This window comes from Haliotis rubra, unplaced genomic scaffold, assembly GCF_003918875.1.
Source record: "Haliotis rubra isolate DU_JTF1 unplaced genomic scaffold, ASM391887v1 Scf172, whole genome shotgun sequence".
NCBI classification, from domain to species: domain Eukaryota; kingdom Metazoa; phylum Mollusca; class Gastropoda; order Lepetellida; family Haliotidae; genus Haliotis; species Haliotis rubra.
In genome coordinates, this window is record NW_025765692.1 from 1346113 (window position 1) to 1373473 (window position 27361).

General features: G+C 42.6%; 1 protein-coding gene and 1 long non-coding RNA gene across 2 annotated transcripts in view; one reads left to right on the forward strand and one right to left on the reverse strand.

Annotated features, from left to right (window-relative positions):
* The first annotated feature begins 1717 nt into the window (after positions 1 to 1717).
* LOC124272736 lies at positions 1718 to 2553 on the forward strand. The gene is made up of 3 exons (XR_006897410.1): positions 1718 to 1816; positions 2346 to 2358; positions 2429 to 2553. It is a non-coding gene; the product is annotated as an uncharacterized LOC124272736 (long non-coding RNA).
* A 2487-nt stretch (positions 2554 to 5040) lies between these two features.
* Positions 5041 to 27361, reverse strand: part of LOC124272705 (PDZ domain-containing protein 8-like) — a 38711-nt gene continuing 16390 nt past the window's right edge. Inside the window, 15 exon segments of the mRNA XM_046707889.1 lie at positions 5041 to 7587; positions 8253 to 8342; positions 8611 to 8808; positions 9463 to 9647; positions 10168 to 10325; positions 14240 to 14334; positions 14850 to 14925; positions 16150 to 16371; positions 16715 to 16821; positions 18599 to 18742; positions 19084 to 19182; positions 23342 to 23677; positions 24542 to 24620; positions 25439 to 25521; positions 27254 to 27340. Of these exon segments, the coding sequence (XP_046563845.1) occupies positions 7192 to 7587; positions 8253 to 8342; positions 8611 to 8808; positions 9463 to 9647; positions 10168 to 10325; positions 14240 to 14334; positions 14850 to 14925; positions 16150 to 16371; positions 16715 to 16821; positions 18599 to 18742; positions 19084 to 19182; positions 23342 to 23677; positions 24542 to 24620; positions 25439 to 25521; positions 27254 to 27340 (2355 nt within the window). The 3' untranslated portion in view covers positions 5041 to 7191.

Sequence of the window (27361 nt, forward strand, 5' to 3'; positions counted from 1 at the left end):
GAGTAGTATATATTGTCAGGAGAGAGAATTTCAAGGTTTAAGTGTTTTGATTGCAATATTTTACAAACAGAAAAAGATATACATTCTGCAAGAACAAAAAGCACTAAACTCATTCAAGAAAAATGTACAACAGTTTAACAAAATAAATTATACAACATAAAATATACAACAAAATATATTACACTTTTCAATTTTCATAAAAATATTACACAATCATAAAACATTAAAAAATGTCAAACACATGAAAATTTGTAATGGACCATGTCCAAATAACAAGATTAATGTTCTAATTCAGATAGACAAACCTAATATCTTTTACAAAATCTCTTCTTATCCTGGTTTCATAGCCCAGAAAGTATATGCACCTCAGAAGGAAACAACCATTGTTTTCCTTGAACAAACTAGTCAAGGAATTTGCTGTAGTATAGAAATAAAACAAAATGTAATAACAACATACATCTTTACATTCTAGACACTAATATTTGATTCACAACCGAATATCTAAAGCTTTTTTTCCATATATCTGTAAGTAGAAACGTAAGTGGCTCTTCTATCTGAAATAATTTCCTAGGTCATAACATATCTATCAAGGTAAGTAGAGATTCTATTTAGAGTGTCGCCATATGTGTTGTCATGGAAACACTATGTTGTGATGCAACTGTACACACACAGTATCAAGATTTAAAATAGATTTGGAATGGTAACTTGATGTCACTAGTTTTGAGATTTTGCTAACAATTTGATTGACTTTCCATCAAAACAGAAAAAACAAAAGTTTAACTACCTATTCTGAATATAATTGCAATAAAAGTACCAATCTTCCTTCCACGCCTGGCTATCTTAAGATTAGACATCACCTTAAGATACATCACAAACAGTGGATACAGGGAGTACTGCAAGACCCATGGAACCAACAGGCTAGTCGTCGTTACCATGGCGATAAGTTATGTCTCAAATAGCTGACTGTGATGAGTATCTCATGTACTTGTAAACATGATCAGTCATCCTTCCCAGTACCGTGGTGGACTATAGACAGGTCCCATTGGTTTAACACACTGTCAGGAACAAGGTCCAGGTTTGAGATGCTCTCTCACGTCCTCCTCTACACCGATGAGGCTCTGAAACTAGCTTCCAGTCAACATATTAAGAGAATATTTTCCAAGGTTGTTAAAAGTCACTCCTTCGCATAAAATACCCATTCACCCTTGTGTTTTTATACAGCCCTCTTAATGATAAAACAGTATGTGCAATTCTGACTGATCTTACAATGATCTACAGTTTGATGATCCTTGATGAAGGGAACACACTTATTTAGAAGCAGGAGCCATGATACTAAATCTCTATTTTGGTATTGCTGCAGAGAAATCTCATAGAAACATTTGCTCAAATCATGATGCAAAATCTATGTTATGGTAATGCTATTAAGAAATCTCATAAAAACATTTGCTGAAATTATGAATATGTCAAGATGACATTTGTGTCAAGGAAATCAGTACACAAACAGTCAATCTCCAATAGTCAATCTCCAGTATAGTCAATCTCCAATACAGTCAATCTCCAATGCAGTCAATCTCCAGTATAGTCAATCTCCAATACAGGCAATCTCCAATACAGTCAATCTCCATAATAGCCAACTCAACATCATTCAATATCACCACTGTTATCACAGGCTTGTGACTTAATAATCTAATCAGGTTAACTATGTAGGGGGCAGGAGATATATGAACTTATCAGGTCAACTATGGTAGGCAGCAGGAGATATATGGACTTATCAGGTCAACTATGGTAGGGGGCAGGAGATATATGGACTTATCAGGTCAACTATGTAGGGGGCAGGAGATATATGGACTAATCAGGTCAACTATGGTAGGGGGCAGGAGATATAAGGACTTATCAGGTCAACTATGATAGGGGGCAGGAGATACACGGACTTATCAGGTCAACCATGATAGAGGGCAGGAGATATAAGGACTTATCAGGTCAACTATGGTAGGGGGCAGGAGATATAAGGACTTATCAGGTCAACTATGGTAGGGAGCAGGAGATATATGGACTTATCAGGTCAACTATGGTAGGCAGCAGGAGATATAAGGACTTATCAGGCCAACTATGGTAGGGGGCAGGAGATATATGGACTTATCAGGTCAACTATGTAGGGGGCAGGAGATATATGGACTAATCAGGTCAACTATGGTAGGGGCAGGAGATATAAGGACTTATCAGGTCAACTATGGTAGGGGGCAGGAGATATAAGGACTTATAAGGACCATGATAGAGGGCAGGAGATATAAGGACTTATCAGGTCAACCATGGTAGTTGGTGCAGGAGATATAAGGACTTATCAGGTCAACTATGGTAGTTGGATAGAGGGGCAGGAGGACTTATCAGTCAACTATGGATATATGAACTTATCAGGTCAACTATGTAGGGGGCAGGAGATATATGGACTTATCAGGTCAACTATGGTAGGGGCAGGAGATATATGGACTTATCAGGTCAACTATGTAGGGGCAAGAGATGTAAGGACTTATCAGGTCAACAATGGTAGGGGCAGGAGATATATGGACTTATCAGGTCAACTATGTAGGGGGCAGGAGATATAAGGACTTATCAGGTCAACTATGGTAGGGGGCAGGAGATATAAGGACTTATCAGGTCAACTATGGTAGGGGGCAGGAGATATAAGGACTTATCAGGTCAACTATGGTAGGTGGCGGGAGATATAAGGACTTATCAGGTCAACTATGGTAGAAGGGGAGATATATGGACTTATCAGATCAACTATAGTAGGGGGCAGGAGATATACAGACTTATCAGGGCAACCATGATAGAGGGCAGGAGATATATGGACTTATCAGGTCAACTATGGTAGGGGGCAGGAGATATAAGGCTAAAGATTGCCTTATGTTCCCATCTACCCGCTGAGTATAAAACCCGAGGTCCTGTGAATGAATACCCAGATTGGTCTACTCCTCAGTGTAGAGTCAGTCTGTATGTTGATGTACGCCTGGGTCACTGATCCAACTCACAACATATGCTCACCTTTGCCTGTGGTCAAAGGGAGACAATACCGTTGTTGCCGGATGCCAGCCACTATGAATATGGAGCTAAAGACAATATAACCCTTCCTGGTTGCTGAACTACAAATCTGAGACAGAGAAGTCAGGATGCTCATCTCGTCATGGATGGAAGGTCAGTGCATGCAGACTGATGTGTGTAACCATGGTGATATAGTGATTAATGTGTTGATGATACGAGGGATATACAAGAGAGAGGGGATATATGACACATATTCCACATCAGTGATAACATGATCTGCTCATGAGAGGTAGAACTTCCAGTTGCAAGTTGAATATATGTGTGACAGGAAATACGTGAAGTTAGCATGTGTACAAGTAAACATGGTTACCATGCCAACAGAACATTCTGTACGGCGTAGGTGCTGTACCAAACTCCACTTAACCCCCTCAGTGCTAGTACCAACAAGTGTTAGAATCTAAAATTTGTTTAGGCAAGACTGTATATATTACCTTGTCTACAGATTCTCATTGAAAAGAAACATTTGGAAAGCACAAGCAAATGCAATCATGTTCCTCACATCGTGTTCCTCACATCGTGTTCCTCACATTGTGTTCCCAACAATCATGTTCCCCACAATCATGTTCCCAACAACCAAGTTCTTGATAATATGTTCCACACAAAACTAAAGCCTGCATTAGGCAAAACTGCAAACTCCAAAGTTACAACACATTTACATAACATTGTGAAAAACAAAAATACAGTCTGAAATGTCTTTCATATTTCATGTTCAATTCATTCATTTCTTAATTCTGAGGAACGTGAGTCCACTATGGAACAATGTGTCATTTATGAAACTTTTGATATCATACTGATATTACAGTAATTTATTTAGACATTGCAGTAATCTCCCATTCCCATCCTTGTAACAGAAACAAGGGCCCTGCCCTATGTACAGATATATAAATAACACGAGAGTTTGTACATCACTGGACCAGCAACAGAAGCACATATATGGCAGATTATATATGTTATTGATTACATGATAGCCGGTATAAAACACACACTGTTCTACAGCATTTGTTCGTCACCGCATTGCTTGTATATCATCTGTACATTCCATACAGTTGGACAGCATCGTCTGTATAGGCTGGAAAACAGCTGATCATCCAAAGATCACACGACCAATATTGGCATTAATGATTAGATTGTCAAATTTCATTGTTAATATTAAATTGAAATTTAGAACATATCCCCAAATCCCCTGTTTGTTTCACCGAATATTTAAAGAACAATGTTTGAAAACAAATAGTCAGTTACACAATGTGTATCACATCAACAACATATATGGGGAACTATCTTCATAGTACGAACAACAGGGTGTTGCCTAGCAACGCTGGGAATGCCACCAACATCAGCCTGAGAGGAATAGAGGAACATTTAGTACCTTTACTTCATGATGGTTCCAGTCAATAATATTTACCAAGTAATTTGTATGTTACCATAGTAACAAAATTTGCACATGGTCAAAATATTACAAATAGCCTGGAATGTTGAGATGAATCAGGTGATCAGCAATGATAGTCGATGATATATACATCGGTCAGTACGAGGACCACAACGACAACATGGAATACGTCTCTGATGACGGCACGTACACACGGAAGAATCCTTCCACATACACACAGAGGAATCCTTCATCTTTATAATAATAATAGTTGTTAGGAGTCACTGTGTTGTCAACAACATCCATGACGACAATAACAACATGCAACCATGACAACGGAGGAAACATTCATCCCCCAACAGCTGACCTTCAGCTGACCTTCAGCTGACAATATGGTGGTAGGGTCACTATTACAGACAAGTGTACAACAGCATCACCAACGGCTACTACTCTCGACAGCATGATTACAGTTATCGCAACTACACTACAATTATTGAATGTTCCCACTGCATGTTAAGACCTTTAGTCCTGAGCTCAAAGAAGCCTACAACAACTCTGTGTGTGTGTGTGTGTGTGTGTGTGTGTGTGTGTGTGTGTGTGTGTGTGTGTGTGTGTGTGTCAGTGTGTGTGTCAGTGAATGCAATTTTTACACTAAGTCATTTGTACACCTTTAATATCGACCATCCCGTCCTCCATCCAGATGCCAGATCCCAAACTTGAGGAAACTAGAAAGAGGTAATGAAGGCAACTGGCATCTGGAATAAGTAATTAGAAATCAGTAATCATTATCTGCATGCCTGGCTATAGCGCTTCAATGATAATTGATCTCTTGTATTATATTGATTTACTCAATATTCCATCACAGGCCGTGTAAAATAATTATTACCTGATTATCTATATGACTTACAAGGTCAAGGTCAATATCCAGTTTAAAACAGGCTATGTTTCTGGGACAAAATTTATAACACCTGTATATAAACTGGTGGTCTAAATAAGGTAATGGTGGACCTCACAGCTAGATCAACGTAATCACATAACACCACAAGTTTAAGGAGATGTGTACAAAGGTTCCATGGTATCCATCTGTGAGTAAACGTGAGAGAATAAGTACATGTCATGATTCAACCTTGGCTGTGACCTTCATGTAAGACTTGAGTAATGGGACGTCATATCTATATCTAACCTCTGAAATCTCAGCTAACTCACCTAACATAGCACTGATTTTAAAGATTTGTACAAGGGGTCACCTTTTACGTGGGGGTTGCTTAATCACTGGCGATATACTTTAAGTGCTTAACCCTGCAAATGACTTTAAAACTGAACCTCAATATAAGTGATAAGTATATAAAAATAGTCAAAATGATTTTAAGTAGATTAATAAAACCTGATGTCTCTGTGATGCCGGGCAGTACTGAATGTCATAATATGTTCCTCATTGGAAGTAGGTCACAGTGACCTACCGTGAAATGACAAATGTCATGTTGACACAGATGTCTTAAGGTCACTGACCTATAAAGCACCTATTACAGAGGGATTCACCAGTCTGCTGTCTATTTTCAGTCTAGGTCTAGACCAAGGTCCATCCCAGTGAGTGACACTTCTTGTCATCCTCCCAGTATCACTGCTGCCACCATGTGGCCATTAAAATAATTATGAGAAATCCTTAACTGGGCTGTCACTGCGAGGAGCTTGGGTCTTGACATTGTCAAAAGTCTTTGTCAACCGGGGAATATTTTCTCCATCTAATTAGGGCAACACTAACATGTTACACATCACAGAACTGAGTTACCAGACAGAGGAACAAAATTGATGGACTGGACACATGGCCCAGTTAGGGTCAGGACACATTCAAAGACTTCACACACCTAGAGGTGCCCACCACTAGGTCACGTTGGATCTACCCATGCTAGAGTTCGGTCAGTAATGGTTACACCATGTACAAGACAACAGTCTGAAGTCTGACAAGACATCACAGCAGTTCTGTTTCCCGGGGAAGGAAACGTGTCTCTCCCACTCCATCTTGATCATCAGTTCACCTCACGACTTCATCACGTCAAATATAACTCTTCAACATATCAGCAACTCAATACGGCCAAGATCATGTCTAGCAGAACCATACATGATCAATAAATATCTCCTGATAAATAGTTAGATAGTACAAGTGTTTTGAATGTAGATACATCCATGAATACATCTGAAACATTGACATACATCAACCATGTATTGATACATCTACACGCAACAAGATAAATGCTTTGTGGCACGATTTGCAGTCTGCCATTTACATATTGGCACATGTGATGTTAGTTTCGTGTTGCCCTCAAACCTGTCCACCATATTTACAAATGTAAGAAAATATTCTCATCCCATGATGCATATCTATTGTACACACACTAGTTATCTCCCTTGTCTCAGCGACACAGTACCGGTTCGACACTATTCACACATTACATCAGCATAGAAAACATAAACTTGCACTCAAGGGAAACATGAAAACAAAGGACTATCCTGTAAACATGAAATCTGAACAGCCAAATATTCTATCAGATGTAGTTTACAAGTAACCTGATTTTTCAGCTAGACAAGCACCTGATCTAGATATGCTGATACCAACAGCTATGTCTATATATCCTAAGACATTTCATGTAAGTACTTGCCGAGGCAACTATACAGCTATTGCAAAAAGACCTTAATTGGGTAACAAAACAAAATCTTCTGCCATTTCTTCACACAATTTCTTCAGCTGGTCCCTGTGTCCTGATTTGTCTGAATTCTTCCAAATTATCATTATCATCATCATCATCATCATCATCCTCATCATTTTCATCATCTTCGTCATCATCCAAATCCTCCACATTTCCATTGGTCGATGGGTTTGTGGGTAGAGCCCCTGCCCCTTGGTCCTCACTTAAACTAGTAACCTCCCCTGATATGTCTTCTGCTGTAGTTGCTTCCCTTTCTTCCCCCTGCAGAGTGATCTCCCTTTGCTGTCCCCCTTTCTGCCTCTCCTCCTCCTCAGCATCGAGACAGTGCTGTAGACCGGCACAGTAATGCAGCAGCAACATCATCATGGCCTCGATCTTCTCGTCAGATTTGCTCACTTGATTCTCCAGGAATCGGCGCTAAAATCAGAAACATGTGAATGTAAGACGCTAACACTCTTTGGTAATTCACTACCATTCATCCCTTTCAGTAACCTTCTTAGATGTCGACAGTTGTAAAATGGAATGGTTCTTGTTCGGAATGGAGTGCAGCAAACACTGATTAACTCTACTTTAGCATTATCTCACAAGGTTTCCATGGTTACAGGTCTGAGTCAAAGTTACCATGGTCACGGATCAGGGGCAAGGTTACCACAGTAGAAGATCTTGGGCAAGGTTACGATGGCAGCAGAGCAAGGGTAAGGTTACCATGGTGACTGATCAGGGACAAGGTTACCAAAGTAGAAGATCAGAGACGGTTACCATAGTAGAAGATCAGAGTTACCATGGTTGCTTATCAGGGAGAAGGTTACCATAGTAGAAGATCTGGGGCAAGGTTAAGATGGCAGCAGACCAGGGGTAAGGTTACCATGGTGACTGATCAGGGACAAGGTTACCATAGTAGAAGATCAGAGGCAAGGTTACCATAGTAGAAGATAAGAGGCAAGGTTACCATAGTAGAAGATCAGAGACAGTTACCATAGTAGAAGATCAGAGTTACCATGGTCGCTGATTAGGGAGAAGGTTACCATAGTAGAAGATCTGGGGCAAGGTTACCATGACAGCATTGATGCATTTGTTCTCACCTGGATGTGGTCTGTGGTCTCCTTGGCTGCTCGGCACAAGGTGCCCTTGTTGTCTGTCTCATGGTCGATCTCCTGCTGCAGCTTGGACACCTAAATAACAGAAGAGAGTGAACATCTGTCTTTCTTTGGTTGGGGAAAAGAGTGTTACTTCCTCACTGTAACATTTACCAGTCCTTGGATAGAGAGTACCTCATCACATCATCCACCATTCTCAACACCCTCATCAAAGCCCCAAGATCTGCTCTCAATGCCACATCTTTCATCTCAAATCTCTGTAACTAAGTCCTTAATCGCTAAGTTTTATATTTCATAACCAGACAATGACTGCATCGAGAAGCTTGTCATGTTCCCTAGTTACCATCTGATCCAACTTCTGCTTCCGTTCCTCCACCTGGAGTTCCACGAACAGTTCGCGACCCATCTGTTTGGCAGCCGTGACGACCGTCTCGTCTAAGTTGTTGCCTTTGATCTTGGTCTGCTGGTCATGTATCATCTTCAGGACACTTTTCTTCTCCTCATCCGACTCCGAGGAACTGTCAGCTGCATCGCGTGCATCCTGGAATCAGAACAGAAGGCTGAAGAACAGGAACCCAGTAATGTGTATTTGAATTCCATGAGGGATTAGAAGGCACAGAAGGACATTAGTGTGTAGTGTGGCCAGACTGAGCTTCAGTTGCAACATGCTGACATAAGCATGGTCAGACTTGCTGACTTGGTTGACACATGTTATCATATCCCAATTGGGTAGATCATGCTGTTGATCACAGGATTGTCTGGTCCAGACTCGATTATTTACAGACCGCCGCCATATAGCTGAAATATTGCTGAGTGCAGCGTAAAACCAAACTCACTCACTCAGTATGCCTGACACAGAATTGGGTTCTGGGGCTCTGGGAACTACAAGATGGACCAACACCTGACTATATTCCTACTGCCCTATGTGTGTAATGGCCGCACACAGAGACCAACTTGGTTAATTTCTTGGGCTAGCCAGTTCACAGTCTCACAAACCTGTCTGAACAGATCACCATCAAATACCACAGACAACTTCATACATCAACCATTAACTCACTCACTTAACCACTACCTGAAATGTGCTCCCTGACTTCCCACCAAAAATTGTCGCTTGGCAACCACACATTAGCAATTCCACATTGGCAACTCTCTTTGGCCACCATTAACTTCAAACCACTCTCTGACAAATGCTTACCATTGTAGAGTCTGGGTCCTGTTTGAAGAATGGAAACCTCCTAGGTGGGGTGGGGCTGGGGCGGGGTGAGGGACGTGGAGAGGGTCGAGGGGAGGGTCGAGGAGAGGGGCGTGGGGAAGGATTAGGCGATGTGGCTTGATCAGTCATCTTCCGACTTAACACAGGGCTTGCACTTGGGCTCTTTGCTGAAACACAAAACAACATTTAACATTCAGACTAAAACTTCTCCTGTAATGTGTTGTCCTCTTTTTCGACAAATGTTATACTGACAGTCATTTTGAAATATGCAAACCTTTATCCTGTTGATTGAACAAAAATGAAAGTCTTGAACAAAGCAACCAACAAAATGTTGCTGGTATAATATCTAAAAATTAGCAACATCTTTCAAATGCTTCATCAACGTTTTAGTGACTATTTAACTTTCCTCAGATACCCCCAACCGGCTGTCAACATGGCCTCAACGACATGAAGGTGTGCATCAATGCACAAGGTAGACATGTGTGTGTCACTAATGTAACACGACTGCCAGGAACAGACTCAACATCCTCACTGCTACTCATCACCAAAGCTTCCATCCATGTCAGCCATTCTTTCCATCACAATGACTCATTGTGAGAACTCTGTGTGGTGATCAGGTTCTTGTAGCATAAGGGTCATCAAATAGCCGACATCTAATTACTTAACAAGGTTAAGATAAAGTCTCACATTGTTGTTCTAACTTAGGCACCAGGTTGGACGTGTCCTTGGTGCGGAACTTGCTCAGGAGGCGTCCAGTTCGACTCTCCTCAGTAGAAACTTTCTTCCGCACTGTCACAGGTGTCTTCCAATCCTCCGTTGGTTGGCTTCGTTTCTTGGCACCCTCCCTGAAACACAAACACAGGGTTCAGACAAACAGCCAAAGCTTCAGGGTTCAGACAAACAGACACATTCACAGGGTTCAGACAAACATAAACAGGCTCAGGGTTCAGACAAGTTGCCACAGGGTTCAGGCAAACTGTCAGAGGCTTAGGTTCATGGTTCAGACAAGGTGCCATAGGTGCATTGTTCAGATAAACAGATGTAGAGGGTTCAGACAAACTCTACATTCTGTGAAACAGCAACACACTCATCATCCAGACAAACAGTCTCTGGGTTCAGATAAACAGCAACACACTCATCATTCAGACAAACAGTCTCAGGGTTCAGACAAACAGCAACACACTCATCATCCAGACAAACAGTCTCAGGGTTCAGACAAACAGCAACACACTCATCATTCAGACAAACAGTCTCAGGGTTCAGACAAACAGCAACACACTCATCATCCAGACTAACAGCAGCAAGCTCTCAGTTCAGACAAACAGCAACACACTCATCATCCAGACAGTCTCAGGGTTCAGACAACCAGCAACACACTCATCATTCAGACAAACAGTCTCAGGGTTCAGACAAACAGCAACACACTCATCATTCAGACAAACAGTCTCAGGGTTCAGACAACCAGCAACACACTCATCATCCAGACAAACAGTCTCAGGGTTCAGACAAACAGCAACACACTCATCATCCAGACAAACAGTCTCAGGGTTCAGACAACCAGCAACACACTCATCATTCAGACAAACAGTCTCAGGGTTCAGACAACCAGCAACACAGTCATCATTCAGACAAACAGTCTCAGGGTTCAGACAACCAGCAACACACTCATCATTCAGACAAACAGTCTCAGGGTTCAGACAAACAGCAACACACTCATCATTCAGACAAACAGTCTCAGGGTTCAGACAAACAGCAACACACTCATCATCCAGACAAACAGTCTCAGGGTTCAGACAAACAGCAACACACTCATCATCCAGACAAACAGTCTCAGGGTTCAGACAACCAGCAACACACTCATCATTCAGACAAACAGTCTCAGGGTTCAGACAAACAGCAACACACTCATCATTCAGACAAACAGTCTCAGGGTTCAGACAAACAGCAACACACTCATCATTCAGACAAACAGTCTCAGGGTTCAGACAAACAGCAACACACTCATCATCCAGACAAACAGTCTCAGGGTTCAGACAAACAGCAACACACTCATCATTCAGACAAACAGTCTCAGGGTTCAGACAAACAGCAACACACTCATCATCCAGACAAACAGTCTCAGGGTTCAGACAACCAGCAACACACTCATCATTCAGACAAACAGTCTCAGGGTTCAGACAAACAGCAACACACTCATCATTCAGACAAACAGTCTCAGGGTTCAGACAAACAGCAACACACTCATCATTCAGACAAACAGTCTCAGGGTTCAGACAAACAGCAACACACTCATCATCCAGACAAACAGTCTCAGGGTTCAGACAAACAGCAACACACTCATCATTCAGACTAACAGCAGCAAGCTCTCAGTTCAGACAAACAGCAACACACTCATCATCCAGACAAACAGTTCAGACAACAGCAGCAAGCTCTCAGTTCAGACAAACAGCAACACACTCATCATCCAGACTAACAGCAGCAAGCTCTCAGTTCAGACAAACAGCAACACACTCATCATCCAGACAAACAGTTCAGACAACAGCAGCAAGCTCTCAGTTCAGACAACCTGCAACACACTCATCATCCAGACAAACAGTCTCAGGTTTCAGACAAACAGCAACACACTCATCATTCAGACAAACAGTCTCAGGTTTCAGACAAACAGCAACACACTCATCATCCAGACAAACAGTTCAGACAAAAGCAGCAAGCTCTCAGTTCAGACAAACAGCAACACACTCATCATCCAGACAAACAGTTCAGACAAAAGCAGCAAGCTCTCAGTTCAGACAAACAGCAACACACTCATCATCCAGACAAACAGCAGCAAGCTCTCAGTTCAGACAAACAGCAACACACTCATCATCCAGACTAACAGCAGCAAGCTCTCAGTTCAGACAAACAGCAACACACTCATCATCTAGACAAACAGCAGCAAGCTCTCAGTTCACACAAACAGCAACACACTCATCATCCAGACAAACAGTTCAGACAAAAGCAGCAAGCTCTCAGTTCACACAAACAGCAACACACTCATCATTCAGACAAACAGCAGCAAGCTCTCAGTTCAGACAAACAGCAACACACTCATCATCCAGACTAACAGCAGCAAGCTCTCAGTTCAGACAAACAGCAACACACTCATCATCTAGACAAACAGCAGCAAGCTCTCAGTTCACACAAACAGCAACACACTCATCATCCAGACAAACAGTTCAGACAACAGCAGCAAGCTCTCAGTTCAAACAAACAGCAGCAAGCTCTCAGTTCAGACAAACAGCAACACACTCATCATCTAGACAAACAGCAGCAAGCTCTCAGTTCAGACAAACAGCAACACACTCATCATCCAGACTAACAGCAGCAAGCTCTCAGTTCAGACAAACAGCAACACACTCATCATCCAGACAAACAGTTCAGACAACAGCAGCAAGCTCTCAGTTCAGACAACCTGCAACACACTCATCATCCAGACAAACAGTCTCAGGTTTCAGACAAACAGCAACACACTCATCATTCAGACAAACAGTCTCAGGTTTCAGACAAACAGCAACACACTCATCATCCAGACAAACAGTTCAGACAAAAGCAGCAAGCTCTCAGTTCAGACAAACAGCAACACACTCATCATCCAGACAAACAGTTCAGACAAAAGCAGCAAGCTCTCAGTTCAGACAAACAGCAACACACTCATCATCCAGACAAACAGCAGCAAGCTCTCAGTTCAGACAAACAGCAACACACTCATCATCCAGACTAACAGCAGCAAGCTCTCAGTTCAGACAAACAGCAACACACTCATCATCTAGACAAACAGCAGCAAGCTCTCAGTTCACACAAACAGCAACACACTCATCATCCAGACAAACAGTTCAGACAAAAGCAGCAAGCTCTCAGTTCACACAAACAGCAACACACTCATCATTCAGACAAACAGCAGCAAGCTCTCAGTTCAGACAAACAGCAACACACTCATCATCCAGACTAACAGCAGCAAGCTCTCAGTTCAGACAAACAGCAACACACTCATCATCTAGACAAACAGCAGCAAGCTCTCAGTTCACACAAACAGCAACACACTCATCATCCAGACAAACAGTTCAGACAACAGCAGCAAGCTCTCAGTTCAAACAAACAGCAGCAAGCTCTCAGTTCAGACAAACAGCAGCAAGCTCCCAGTTCAGACAAACAGCAACACACTCATCATCCAGACAAACAGTTCAGACAACAGCAGCAAGCTCTCAGTTCAAACAAACAGCAGCAAGCTCTCAGTTCAGACAAACAGCAGCAAGCTCCCAGTTCAGACAAACAGCTCGGCTTAGACAAAGAGTTACAAACACTGTGTTAAGAGAAACAACCACACACTAAGGATTCACACAAACAGTCCCAGGATTCACACAAACAGTCCCAGGATTCAGACAAACAATTACAGACTAAGGGTTCAGACAACAGCACACTCTTAAGGCTCAGACAAGTACATTAAAGCTCAATACAATCTATTGTACAGAAATGACAAATGAAATAATAAAGAATTTGGAAACTATAAACAACAGATGATACACACTCAGCAACTTAGGTCAACAATTACCCTGACACATCTCTATGATGAGAGACGTTGTTTGAACCACATTATTGCAAGAGTAGCAAGATGGCAGGAAGGGTATCTCAAGTTTACCACAGATATCAAATATAATATGATGTATTTGACAAATAAAAGGTTAATGCGTCTAAGGCCAAGGTCAAGGTCCTACTGACTTACTTTGTGCAAAGCGTCTCATTCTGACACTTGTCGACACATTTCTTGTGGCAAATCATGGAACAGGTTCGGCACTGGTAAGCCGTCTTCATCCAGATCTGAGTCCAACAGAGACGTGAGAGATTGTAACAATGTGTAGAGCCAGTGGGGGACAGGAAACTGTCTAATGACCAGGGGCTCCTTTCACGAAGCAAACTTTACTAAGGTTAACCTTAACTTCCATTCTTTAACATGGCACTAAGGTTACCTTGGTGACTTACGATCACCTTAGTGCCTTCTGAAAGGAGCCCCTGTACACCATACTTCCTAGATAGTTCATGTGTTACCATACTTACACTCTCAGTGAGTACTGACATGATAGGTGGAACAAAACATTGTCAAAATATTCCTCGCCAAAAAGCAGAGAGTTCTTTTCAACAAATTCAAGACAATGTTATACATTACACCATAAACACAAGCTTGAAATACAGCAATGTCTGTTCTTTATTATAATAAGAGATACATGTAAAACAGACTTATTTTTAAAAATATGTCACATATACTGTAAATTATATGCATATATCTTAAGGTTTTTCTACAAGCTTGTCATGGAGAGACAATGAAGTTTACAAACCTTCTTCCCGCAGAAGTTGCAGTAGGTGGCCGACTGAAACTGGGTCAAGGTCAAACTGTGGAGACCTTCAGATGGACTGTGAAAACGAAGGTCAGGATTTAAAAACACTGAGCATCATGACAAAGGTCAAGGTTTCTCTTCAAGCGATGTACTATCAGACAGTAGATGACAACTTGAAGTAAAAACATCCATTGTTCCTGGATAATGTGTGAATGACCCTTCAATAATTAACATCCCAGCAACATGGTATGGTAGATTGGTGAGACTCTTGCTTAGTTGGTTGTAATATTGGTAAGGGTCCGTTCATAATTTATGGCTACTAATTTATAATGATGATTTTTATGGAGAAGCATGTACAATGTGTATGACTCACCCCCCACCCCACCCCCTATCATTTATGTACAAAGTAAGTGACACCTGCATGTCATGATCAATGCCTCCCTCCCATAATTTTTAAGCATAATCTTTTAATATTTCTAGGTACAGAATTGCTGCACCCACCCCTACCCCAAATACATGTGTACAAAATTGATGACCCCACCTACCTCCCCAGAATAAAATGGGTGACCCCCACCCCTCTCTCAAAATCATCATCACCACCCCTAGCTATAAATTATGAAAGGTTCCTAATAATTTACCTATATATTTCAGCCAGAAAATAATAAAGTCAATCTAGACAATCCAGTGATTGATATCACGAGCACCAATGACAGTCCACGAACAGTATGTGCCCAGGGAGTGATGAACTGAAAGTCACCTGAACACAGACCTAACAGAAGCTCAGTTCTATCACAGCATGGTGTGAGGTGACACCAGGTGTCGAGTGCTAAATTGAAACACAGTAGCATGAGTGAGTGAGTGAGTTGGGTTTTACGCCACTTTTAGCAATATTCCAGCAATATCATGGCAGGGGACACCAGCAATTCACACATTGCACCTATGTGGGGAATTTAACCCGGGCCTTCGGTATGATGAGGAAACGCTATAATCACTGGGCCACCCCACCACGCCGACAGTAGCATGACTCACGATAATAATCATACGGACACAAATCACAGCATCAAGGTCCACCTAGTGCACCACCAAATGAACCACCTGTCTGCATTACAGAGTGAGTGAGTATAGTTTTAATGGCTTCACATATTGTACCCATTTGGGGAATCAAACCCAGGGCTTCTGCATGACAAGCGAGTGCTTTAACCACTGGGCCACCCCACCGCCCCCTGCAAAACCGAGTGAAGGTAGATCAGGGTTGCAGGCACCTATTGATCAGAGGTAACAGTTCTCATCATGAACTCACAGCTTGGTGGTCTGTGGGACATCTCTGACAACATCGTCTACAGCAGCCTCCTTGGCACTGAGACACTCGACAACGCTGGGGTCGACTGACTCTTTGGGGATCCGGCACCGGTCCAGGTCTGATAACTTGAGTGGGGTGAAGTGGAACCCGAGCTTGATGTCACCGTAACACAAGTCTGGCTCAAACCCTGGGTGGTTTGCCCAGTTTTCCGACTTGGGGCGACTGAAGAACAGACACAAGAGTAAGTTTGACAAAAGTAGTGATTGTATTGTGGAACATATTCAGAGGTAATGGACACCTAACCTTCACAAGCACGGTGCTGTAAGACCAGTGATGTCAGTCTGGGGTTGAAATCTCTGATCCTGGAGGATCCAGCCCAGACATCTTTAATGGGATCCAATTTATCATGTTTATAACACATATATCATTCTTACCATACTTAGTCTCTATTTTGTTGGTACATTTAAGATATACTTTTCAACACCCTATTTTCTTCCTGACTCATCTCTGTGACTATGACTTCAGTGGCAGTGAGATGACGATGCTGATCCTGGCTAGTAATTACCTGGCTCCTGCTTTCATCTCCCCTGGCAACAGGTACATAGTCTGTTGTGTGTCCCCCTGCATCGTCATCAGACAGTACAGCGTGATGTCAGACAGCGGCAGACTCACCTGTATAGAAAACACACCTATATCAGATTCACCTGTACACACATAAACCTGTATCAGACTCACCTGTACATACAACACACCTTTATTAGACTCACCTGTACACACATAAACCTGTATCAGACTCACTTGTACATACAACACACCTTTATTAGACTCACCTGTACACACATAAACCTGTATCAGACTCACTTGTACATACAACACGCCTTTATTAGACTCACCTGTACACACATAAACCTGTATCAGACTCACTTGTACATACAACACGCCTTTATTAGACTCACCTGTACACACATAAACCTGTATCAGACTCACCTGTACATACAACACACCTTTATTAGATTCACCTGTACATACAACACACCTGTATCAGATTCACCTGTACACACATAAACCTGTATCAGACTCACCTGTACATACAACACACCTTTATTAGATTCACCTGTACATACAACACACCTTTATTAGACTCACCTGTACACACATAAACCTGTATCAGACTCACCTGTACATACAACACACCTTTATTAGATTCACCTGTACATACAACACACCTGTATCAGACTCACTTGTACATACAACACACCTGGATCAGACTCATCTGTACATACAACACACCTGTATCAGATTCACCTGTACATACAACACACCTGTATCAGATTCACCTGTACATACAACACACCTGTATCAGACTCACCTGTACATACAACACACCTGTATCAGATTCATCTGTACATACAACACACCTGTATAAGACTCACCTGTACATACAACACACCTGTATTAGATTCACCTGTACATACAATATACCTGTATCAGATTCACCTGTACATACAACACACCTGTATTAGATTCACCTGTACATGCAACACACCTGTATCAGACTCACCTGTACATACAACACACCTGTATTAGATTCACCTGTACATACAACACACCTGTATCAGATTCACCTGTACAAACAACACACCTGTATCAGACTCACCTGTACATACAATAAACCTGTATCAGATTCACCTGTACATACAATATACCTGTATCAGATTCACCTGTACATGCAACACACCTGTATCAGACTCACCTGTACAAACAACACACCTGTATCAGATTCACCTGTACATACAACACACCTGTATCAGACTCACCTGTACATACAACACACCTGTATCAGATTCACCTGTACAAACAACACACCTGTATCAGATTCACCTGTACATACAACATACCTGTATCAGACTCACCTGTACATACAATATACCTGTATCAGACTCACCTGTACATACAACACACCTGTATCAGACTCACCTGTACATACAACACACCTGTATCAGACTCACCTGTACATACAACACACCTGTATCAGATTCACCTGTACATACAACATACCTGTATCAGACTCACATGTACATACAATACACCTGTATCAGACTCACCTGTACATACATAAACCTGTATTAGCCTCACCTGTACATACATAAACCTGTATTACACTGTGTGCCAATATATCACACAATCAAACAAAGGTTTGACAGTACAACACTACGTTAAACTCAGTTTCAGTAGATATATCATACTGTGTGTACAGGTCTTCACTACCAAGACAGACACAGGTTGAAAACTGTTAACTTCTGACAAACCAAGATCATGATGGGATTATCCTGGGATTAGAACTCTGACGTCTGAGACAATATGACCTTGGCCAAGTCAATATACCTCTACACAGGACCGGATACTTTAATTGTTTCAGACTAAATAAGAGAACCATTCCCCCACTCACGTGTCCGAGCAGCAGGTCCCTTGTGGCCTTAATGACCCGGTCACTCTTGTCCACCTTCTCAGGGATCTTGCAGCGCACACAAACATTCAGGTAGCGTTGTTGTTCACCAAGGTCAAAGGTCACTTCCTTGTTCCACTTGGGATTCTGGGAAACAGGCCAGCCCATAATCAAGCATATATTTCACACGTTTTCTGTTTCAGTCATCGGACAGGAGACAGACCCGTATCATAAAGTTTGTGTTATTCTTATTTCTATTTGTACAGTAAAGGACAAATATCGCAAAAACAACTGGAGGGTGAGCAAACGACTTTATTGTAAATTACAAGATTTTTTTAAATATTGTGGAAGGAGTCACAGATCAGGTTTCAGAAAGAGGCTGCTCATGTGATACCTATCATGGCTGATGCTTCACGATATCATGTTGCAAGGCTAAATATAGTCTAGTGTTACCATGGCTTCAAATCATGATGGTGCTCACCTTGCACGCAGGCACCTCCGGGAATCTTCTGTACGTTGTAAAGATCGTCATCACTATCGCTGTCAACATCACCACTGTTTACACTGTCAACATCATCAGCCAGGGTCTGAAGAGAATAATGCAGTGTTAGTCTGCTTTATTTCCAGAACATTTGTCAGCTGATCTGATCCCTAGAGACCGTCGTATGTTGACCCTCCCCTAGAGACTGCCATATGTTGACCCTCCCCTAGAGACTGTCATATGTTGACCCTTCCCTAGAGACTGTAATATGTTGACCCTCCCCTAGAGACCGTCGTATGTTGAACCTCCTGCTTTATTTCCAGAACATTTGTCAGCTGATCTGTCCACTGATTTCAACATATGATGGAGACTGAGCGAATCAGGCTACAGTTTGAAACATAGATTTGGGGCAATTTCATATTATTGTGAGAAGGATCATTATATGATGCACTTTTATTCATTTAGTCGCTTTGTCAGGACAAGTATTAAATCTTCGTACAGTAAAAGTAAAAGAACATCTATTTCATCATCATATAAATTGGAAAAATTAAATCATATTTTCTATAGATCATCATTTGTTGACCCGCCTCTAGAGACCGTCGTATGCTGACCTGTCCTTACAGACCATCCTATGCTGACCCTCCCCTAGAGACCGTCGTATGCTGACCTGTCCTTACAGACCATCATATGCTGACCCTCCCTAGAGACCGGCTGCTTGTGGACCCTCCCTAGAGACCGTTGTATGTGGACCCTCCCTAGAGACCATGGTTTGTTGACCCTACCCTAGAGACCGTCGTTTGTGGACCCTCCCCTAGAGACCGTCGTTTGTGGACCCTCCCCTAGAGACCATAGTTTGTTGGCCCTTCCCTAGAGACCGTTGTATGTGGACCCTCCCCTAGAGACCATGGTTTGTTGACCCTCCCCTAGAGACCGTTGTTTGTGGACCCTCCCCTAGAGACCATGGTTTGGTGACCCTCCCCTAGAGACCATAGTTTGTTGGCCCTCCCCTAGAGACCGTTGTATGTGGACCCTGCCCTAGAGACCGTTGTTTGTGGACCCTCCCCTAGAAACCATGGTTTGGTGACCCTACCCTAGAGACCATTGTTTGTGGACCCTGCCCTAGAGACCGTCGTTTGTGGACCCTCCCCTAAAGACCATAGTTTGTTGGCCCTCCCCTAGAGACCGTCGTTTGTTGAACCTCCTGCTTTATTTCCAGAACATTTGTCAGCTGATCTGTCCACTGATTTCAACATATGATGGAGACTGAGCGAATCAGGCTACAGTTTGATACATAGATTTGGGGCAATTTCATATTATTGTGAGAAGGATCATTATATGATGCACTTTTATTCATTTAGTCGCTTTGTCAGGACAAGTATAAAATCTTCGTACAGTAAAAGTAAAAGAACATCTATTTCATCATCATATAAATTGGAAAAATTAAATCATATTTTCTATAGATCATCATTTGTTGACCCGCCTCTAGAGACCGTCGTATGCTGACCTGTCCTTACAGACCATCCTATGCTGACCCTCCCCTAGAGACCGTCGTATGCTGACCTGTCCTTACAGACCATCATATGCTGACCCTCCCCTAGAGACCGTCGTTTGTGGACCCTCCCCTAGAGACCGTTGTATGTGGACCCTCCCCTAGAGACCATGGTTTGTTGACCCTACCCTAGAGACCGTCGTTTGTGGACCCTCCCCTAGAGACCGTCGTTTGTGGACCCTCCCCTAGAGACCATAGTTTGTTGGCCCTCCCTAGAGACCGCTGTATGTGGACCCTCCCCTAGAGACCATGGTTTGTTGACCCTCCCCTAGAGACCGTTGTTTGTGGACCTCCCTAGAGACCATGGTTTGGTGACCCTCCCTAGAGACCATAGTTTGTTGGCCCTCCCCTAGAGACCGTTCATGTGGACCCTGCCCTAGAGACCTGTTTGTGGACCCTCCCTAGAAACCATGGTTTGGTGACCCTACCCTAGAGACCATTGTTTGTGGACCCTGCCCTAGAGACCGTCGTTTGTGGACCCTCCCCTAAAGACCATAGTTTGTTGGCCCTCCCCTAGAGACCGTCGTTTGTTGAACCTCCTGCTTTATTTCCAGAACATTTGTCAGCTGATCTGTCCACTGATTTCAACATATGATGGAGACTGAGCGAATCAGGCTACAGTTTGATACATAGATTTGGGGCAATTTCATATTATTGTGAGAAGGATCATTATATGATGCACTTTTATTCATTTAGTCGCTTTGTCAGGACAAGTATAAAATCTTCGTACAGTAAAAGTAAAAGAACATCTATTTCATCATCATATAAATTGGAAAAATTAAATCATATTTTCTATAGATCATCATTTGTTGACCCGCCTCTAGAGACCGTCGTATGCTGACCTGTCCTTACAGACCATCCTATGCTGACCCTCCCCTAGAGACCGTCGTATGCTGACCTGTCCTTACAGACCATCATATGCTGACCCTCCCCTAGAGAACGTCGTTTGTGGACCCTCCCCTAGAGACAGTTGTATGTGGACACTTCCCTAGAGACCATGGTTTGTTGACCCTCCCCTAGAGACCGTCGTTTGTGGACCCTCCCCTAGAGACCGCCGTTTGTGGACCCTCCCCTAGAGACAATAGTTTGTTGGCCCTCCCCTAGAGACCGTGGATTTGTGTGGACCCTCCCCTAGAGACCGTTGTTTGTGGACCCTCCCCTAAAGACCATGGTTTGTTGACCCTCCCCTAGAGACCATAATTTGTAAACCCTCTCCTAGAGACCGTCGTTTGTGGACCCTCCCATAGAGAACATAGTTTGCTGACTCTCCCCTAGAGAACGTCGCTTGTGGACCCTCCCCTAAAGACCATTGTTTGGTGACCCTCCCCTAGAGACCATAGTTTGTTAACCCTCCCCTAGAGACCGTCCTTTGTGGACCCTCCCCTAGAGACCATAGTTTGTTGACCCTCCCCTAGAGACCATCGTACGTTGACCCTCCCCTAGAGACTGTCATATGTTGACCCTCCCCTAGAGACCGTCGTATGTTGAACCTCCCCTAGAGACCATCGTATGTTGAACCTCCCCTAGAGACTGTCGTATGTTGACCCTCCCCTAGAGACTGTCATATGTTGACCCTCCCCTAGAGACCGTCGTTTATTGACCCGCCCCTAGAGACTGTCGTTTATTGACCCGCCCCTAGAGACCGTCTGTTTATTGACCAACCCCTAGAGACCGTCGTTTATTGACCCTCCCTAGAGACTGTCGTTTATTGACCCTCCCTAGAGACTGTCGTTTATTGACCCTCCCCTAGAGACTGTCATATGTTGACCCTCCCTAGAGACTGTCATATGTTGACCCTTCCTAGAGACCATCAGATGTTGACCCTCCCTAGAGACCATCGTATGTTGACCCTCCCCTAGAGACTGTCATATGTTGACCCTCCCCTAGAGACCGTCGTATGTTGAACCTCCTCTAAAGACCGTCGTTTATTGACCCTCCCCTAGAGACTGTCATATGTTGACCCGCCCTAGACACTGCCATATGTTGACCTGAACCTTGGTACACTTGTTTATTGACCCGCCCCTAGAGACTGTCATATGTTGCCCTGAACCTTGGTACACTTGTTTATTGACCCGCCCCTAGACACTGCCATATGTTGACCTGAACCTTGGTACACTTGTTTATTGACCCGCACCTAGAGACTGTCATATGTTGACCCGCCCTAGACACTGCCATATGTTCACCTGAACCTTGGTACAGTTGTTTATTGACCCGCCCCTAGAGACTGTCATATGTTGACCCGCCTTAGACACTGCCATATGTTGACCTGAACCTTGGTACACTTGTTTATTGACCCGCCCCTAGAGACTGTCATATGTTGACCCGCCCTAGACACTGCCATATGTTCACCTGAACCTTGGTACAGTTGTTTATTGACCCGTCCCTAGAGACTGTCATATGTTGACCCGCCTTAGACACTGCCATATGTTGACCTGAACCTTGGTACACTTGTTTATTGACCCGCCCCTAGACACTGCCATATGTTGCCCTGAACCTTGGTACACTTGTTTATTGACCCGCCCCTAGACACTGCCATATGTTGCCCTGAACCTTGGTACAGTTGTTAATTGACCCACCCCTAGAGACCGTCATATGTTGACCCTCCCCTAGAGACCTGCCAGATCAGCATAGTGTGAATGTAAATTTGTACCTGAAATTAAATGATTATATTGAAAGCCTGCCACCTCACATTTAAATCCCTTCTGCACTGACTGACCTTGGGAGCAAACCCTGGATCGCTCTCGGCTCTCTCCCGCCGTGGAGAACCATCAAGTCTGGCACCCAAAGTGCCCTCCCCTGACTGAAGTCGTGGATCTGACTTGCGCTGTCCGAGGCGAATAGGACTACTCTCTGCTGAGTGTTGGGACGTGGAAGTCTTGGCACGCTGTCGGAAGTCACTTTGTGCAGGGACAGACAGATTTGACCCTTTGTCCAGTTTCAGAGACTTAGCAGAGCTTGAGTCCGAGTCTTGTGTGTTTTTGAAACTGATGTGAACGAAGTCTTCGCTGTCTTCGTTGGACTGCACATCTTCCATGCCATCTGTCTCCGTGTCCTGGTGAGATGATAACAACTGTGTATCTATATATGGGTATAACTGCTATCTACTACATCAACAGATAACACAGCTATATGTTCCTATACAGAACACAGCACCTGAAATGTTGGCTTTGTGTGACAGCAAGTGCTGTTTGATTTTGATAGTTGTCTAACTCCATTGTCAGGAATGTTCCAGCTATATGAATACAAGGTAGTATCTAAATAGTATCAGACAATCCAGTGATTTCCATCATGGGCATTGATCTACAAAATTAGGATACTGTAACATGCATGAACCAGCCAGCCTGACCACCTGACCATGTTAGTTACACCAACTGTAACCTGTATCTTCACAGAGAAGGAAAACAGACATATTTAGTAAACTACATTATGTACATCAAGTCCTTGAAACTCATAGTGTTACATCTTGCTGTAAGTGGTATTCCATGGGATCAGGCCAGGAGTTTCTACTTATCCAGAATTCAGTGTGCTCTTCAACATGATCCATGAATAAAACCTTTTTCACTTAGTGAGTGAATTGTAACCACATTTCAGCTGTATCACTGGAGGAATATTTCAACACAGCATCTACTTCTACACACACCGCTCCATTACACATAAATACATACGACCAAGTACGGTCGGGATGGAAGTAGACTGAGCAGTAGTCTGTTCGTGAGCTTTGTCTGAACACTGCTAGGGACGTAATACTACAGGACATGTTGAGAGAGAAATATTGATGATGTAATCTAGTTGCTCATTGGTTCAAGCAGCTAAATGCAAATGGCCATATGAGTTCACGTGATGAAGAAACGGAGTACATATAAATTCAGAAATAATAAAGATGTGATGGAGGGATGTGGCGTATATAAACTCCTACCTTGTAAGGTAATGTCTCCTCGAAGAACTTGACTTCTTGTGACATCTTCAGTTGTGGCCTTTCAAGACGTATTGTAAACCTGAAGCAGAGATATCATACAGCTCACTACCATCACAGCTTGCAGGAGGAACTAGTTCTGTGTGAGCTGGGTATAACACTGACTAGAAGAGACTTCAGGAACAGTTTGTCAGCTACATGTGGGAGGTCAAGATTCTGACCACTTTGATGAAGCTTATAAACATGGGTACAATGCCAGTAAGACTAAAATGTATTGAGGGCAAACTGATTCAAATCCATGATAACACAAGGCAGGGCTAAGGGAAATAACTGCTTATTGTTGCCCCTTCCCAACTGGGCCGCCAGTCCTCCATGTTCAACCTGCTGAAGCTGCTGGGCTAGGAGCTGTGTGGAAACGTGTTTGAACAACAGACAACAATCTTAGTGGATGATAACTCTACATGTACACAGTCTTGGGATCAATGGGTACAGAAGCTCACCTTCAAAGGCTGATTCAGCACTTCAGTGACAGTATGCAGTGTGAAAGAGCCACACACAAAGCCACTGCTGTAGCTTGGAGTTGCCTCTGAGTGAGTGAGTGAGGTTTTTAGTTTTATGCCACACTCAGCAATATTCCAGCTATATGGCAGCAGTCTGTATATAATCGAGTGTGGATCAGACAATCCAGTGATCAACAGCATGAGCATCGCCTCTGTATCTGTTTTTGAGAATGTTTCCAGATTACACCAGCCACCTTGTGGCCAGGAGTACATTGGGCAAACATGATACTGACATTCAGGGTTTGGCCAGAGGAAACAGACAGACATGCTACTGATGTTGTCACAGAAGGGAACCTATCTCCATTAAGTCACAATACCTCTCTCCAGAAGGGAACAATACCTCTCTCCAGCGTTCCTCATTAGCTTCGCAGCCTGCTTGCAGGATGTAATCTTTGTTGTTCCCACGGCAACAAGCACATCATTCTACACAAGATAACAACTATGTCACAATATGTCTCCTATATATCAGAGTAACAATTAATGAACAGATATACACGAGATATACATATAACACTGTGTAACTATATCATGGTATAACTGCTATATATTACAACAACAGATAACACCTGTGTATCTATATCATAGTATAACTGCTATTCACTACATCAACAGATAACACCTGTGTATCTATATCAGGGTATAACTGTTATATACTACATCAACAGATAACACCTGGGTATCTATATCATGGTATAACTGCTATTCACTACATCAACAGGTAACACCTGGGTATCTATATCAGGGTATAACTGCTATATACTACATCAACAGATAACACCTGTGTATCTATATCAGGGTATAACTGCTATATACTACAACAGATAACACCTGTGTATCTATATCAGGGTATAACTGCTATATACTACATCAACAGATAACACCTGTGTATCTATATCAGGGTATAACTGTTATATACTACATCAACAGATAACACCTGTGTATCTATATCATGGTATAAGTGCTATATACTACATCAACAGATAACACCTGTGTATCTATATCATAGTATAACTGCTATATACTACATCAACAGATAACACCTGTGTATCTATATCAGGGTATAACTGCTATATACTACATCAACAGATAACACCTGTGTATCTATATCAGGGTATAACTGCTATATACTACATCAACAGATAACTCCTGTGTATCTATATCAGGGGGTATAACTGCTATATACTACATCAACAGATAACACCTGTGTATCTATATCAGGGTATAACTGCTATATACTACATCAACAGATAACACCTGTGTATCTATATCATGGTATAACTGCTATATACTACATCAACAGATAACACCTGTGTATCTATATCAGGGTATAACTGCTATATACTACATCAACAGATAACACCTGTGTATCTATATCAGGGTATAACTGCTATATACTACATCAACAGATAACACCTGTGTATCTATATCAGGTATAACTGCTATATACTACATCAACAGATAACACCTGTGTATCTATATCATGGTATAACTGCTATATACTACATCAACAGATAACACCTGTGTATCTATATCAGGGTATAACTGCTATATACTACATCAACAGATAACACCTGTGTATCTATATCATGGTATAACTGCTATATACTACATCAACAGATAACACCTGTGTATCTATATCAGGGTATAACTGCTATATACTACATCAACAGATAACACCTCTGTATCTATATCAGGGTATAACAGCTATATACTACATCAACAGATAACACCTGTGTATCTATATCAGGGTATAACTGCTGTATACTACATCAACAGATAACACCTGTGTATCTATATCAGGGTATAACTGCTATATACTACATCAACAGATAACACCTGTGTATCTATATCAGGGTATAACTGCTATATACTACATCAACAGATAACACCTGTGTATCTATATCATGGTATAACTGCTATATACTACATCAACAGATAACACCTGTGTATCTATATCATAGTATAACTGCTATATACTACATCAACAGATAACACCTGTGTATCTATATCAGGGTATAACTGCTATTCCCTACGTCAACAGATAACACCTGGGTATCTATATCAGGGTATAACTGCTATTCACTACGTCAACAGATAACAGGTGTATCACAGTTTAACAGTTATGAATGTCAGTGATAATGGAGACAGCCCTCACCTTCTTGATGTCTGCCATTGATGCCGGGCTCTCTGGTGCAACACTGTCCACCATGACAACCAGATCAAACCTGGCCAGCAGATTCTCCTGCAACACGTGTAAAGTCAG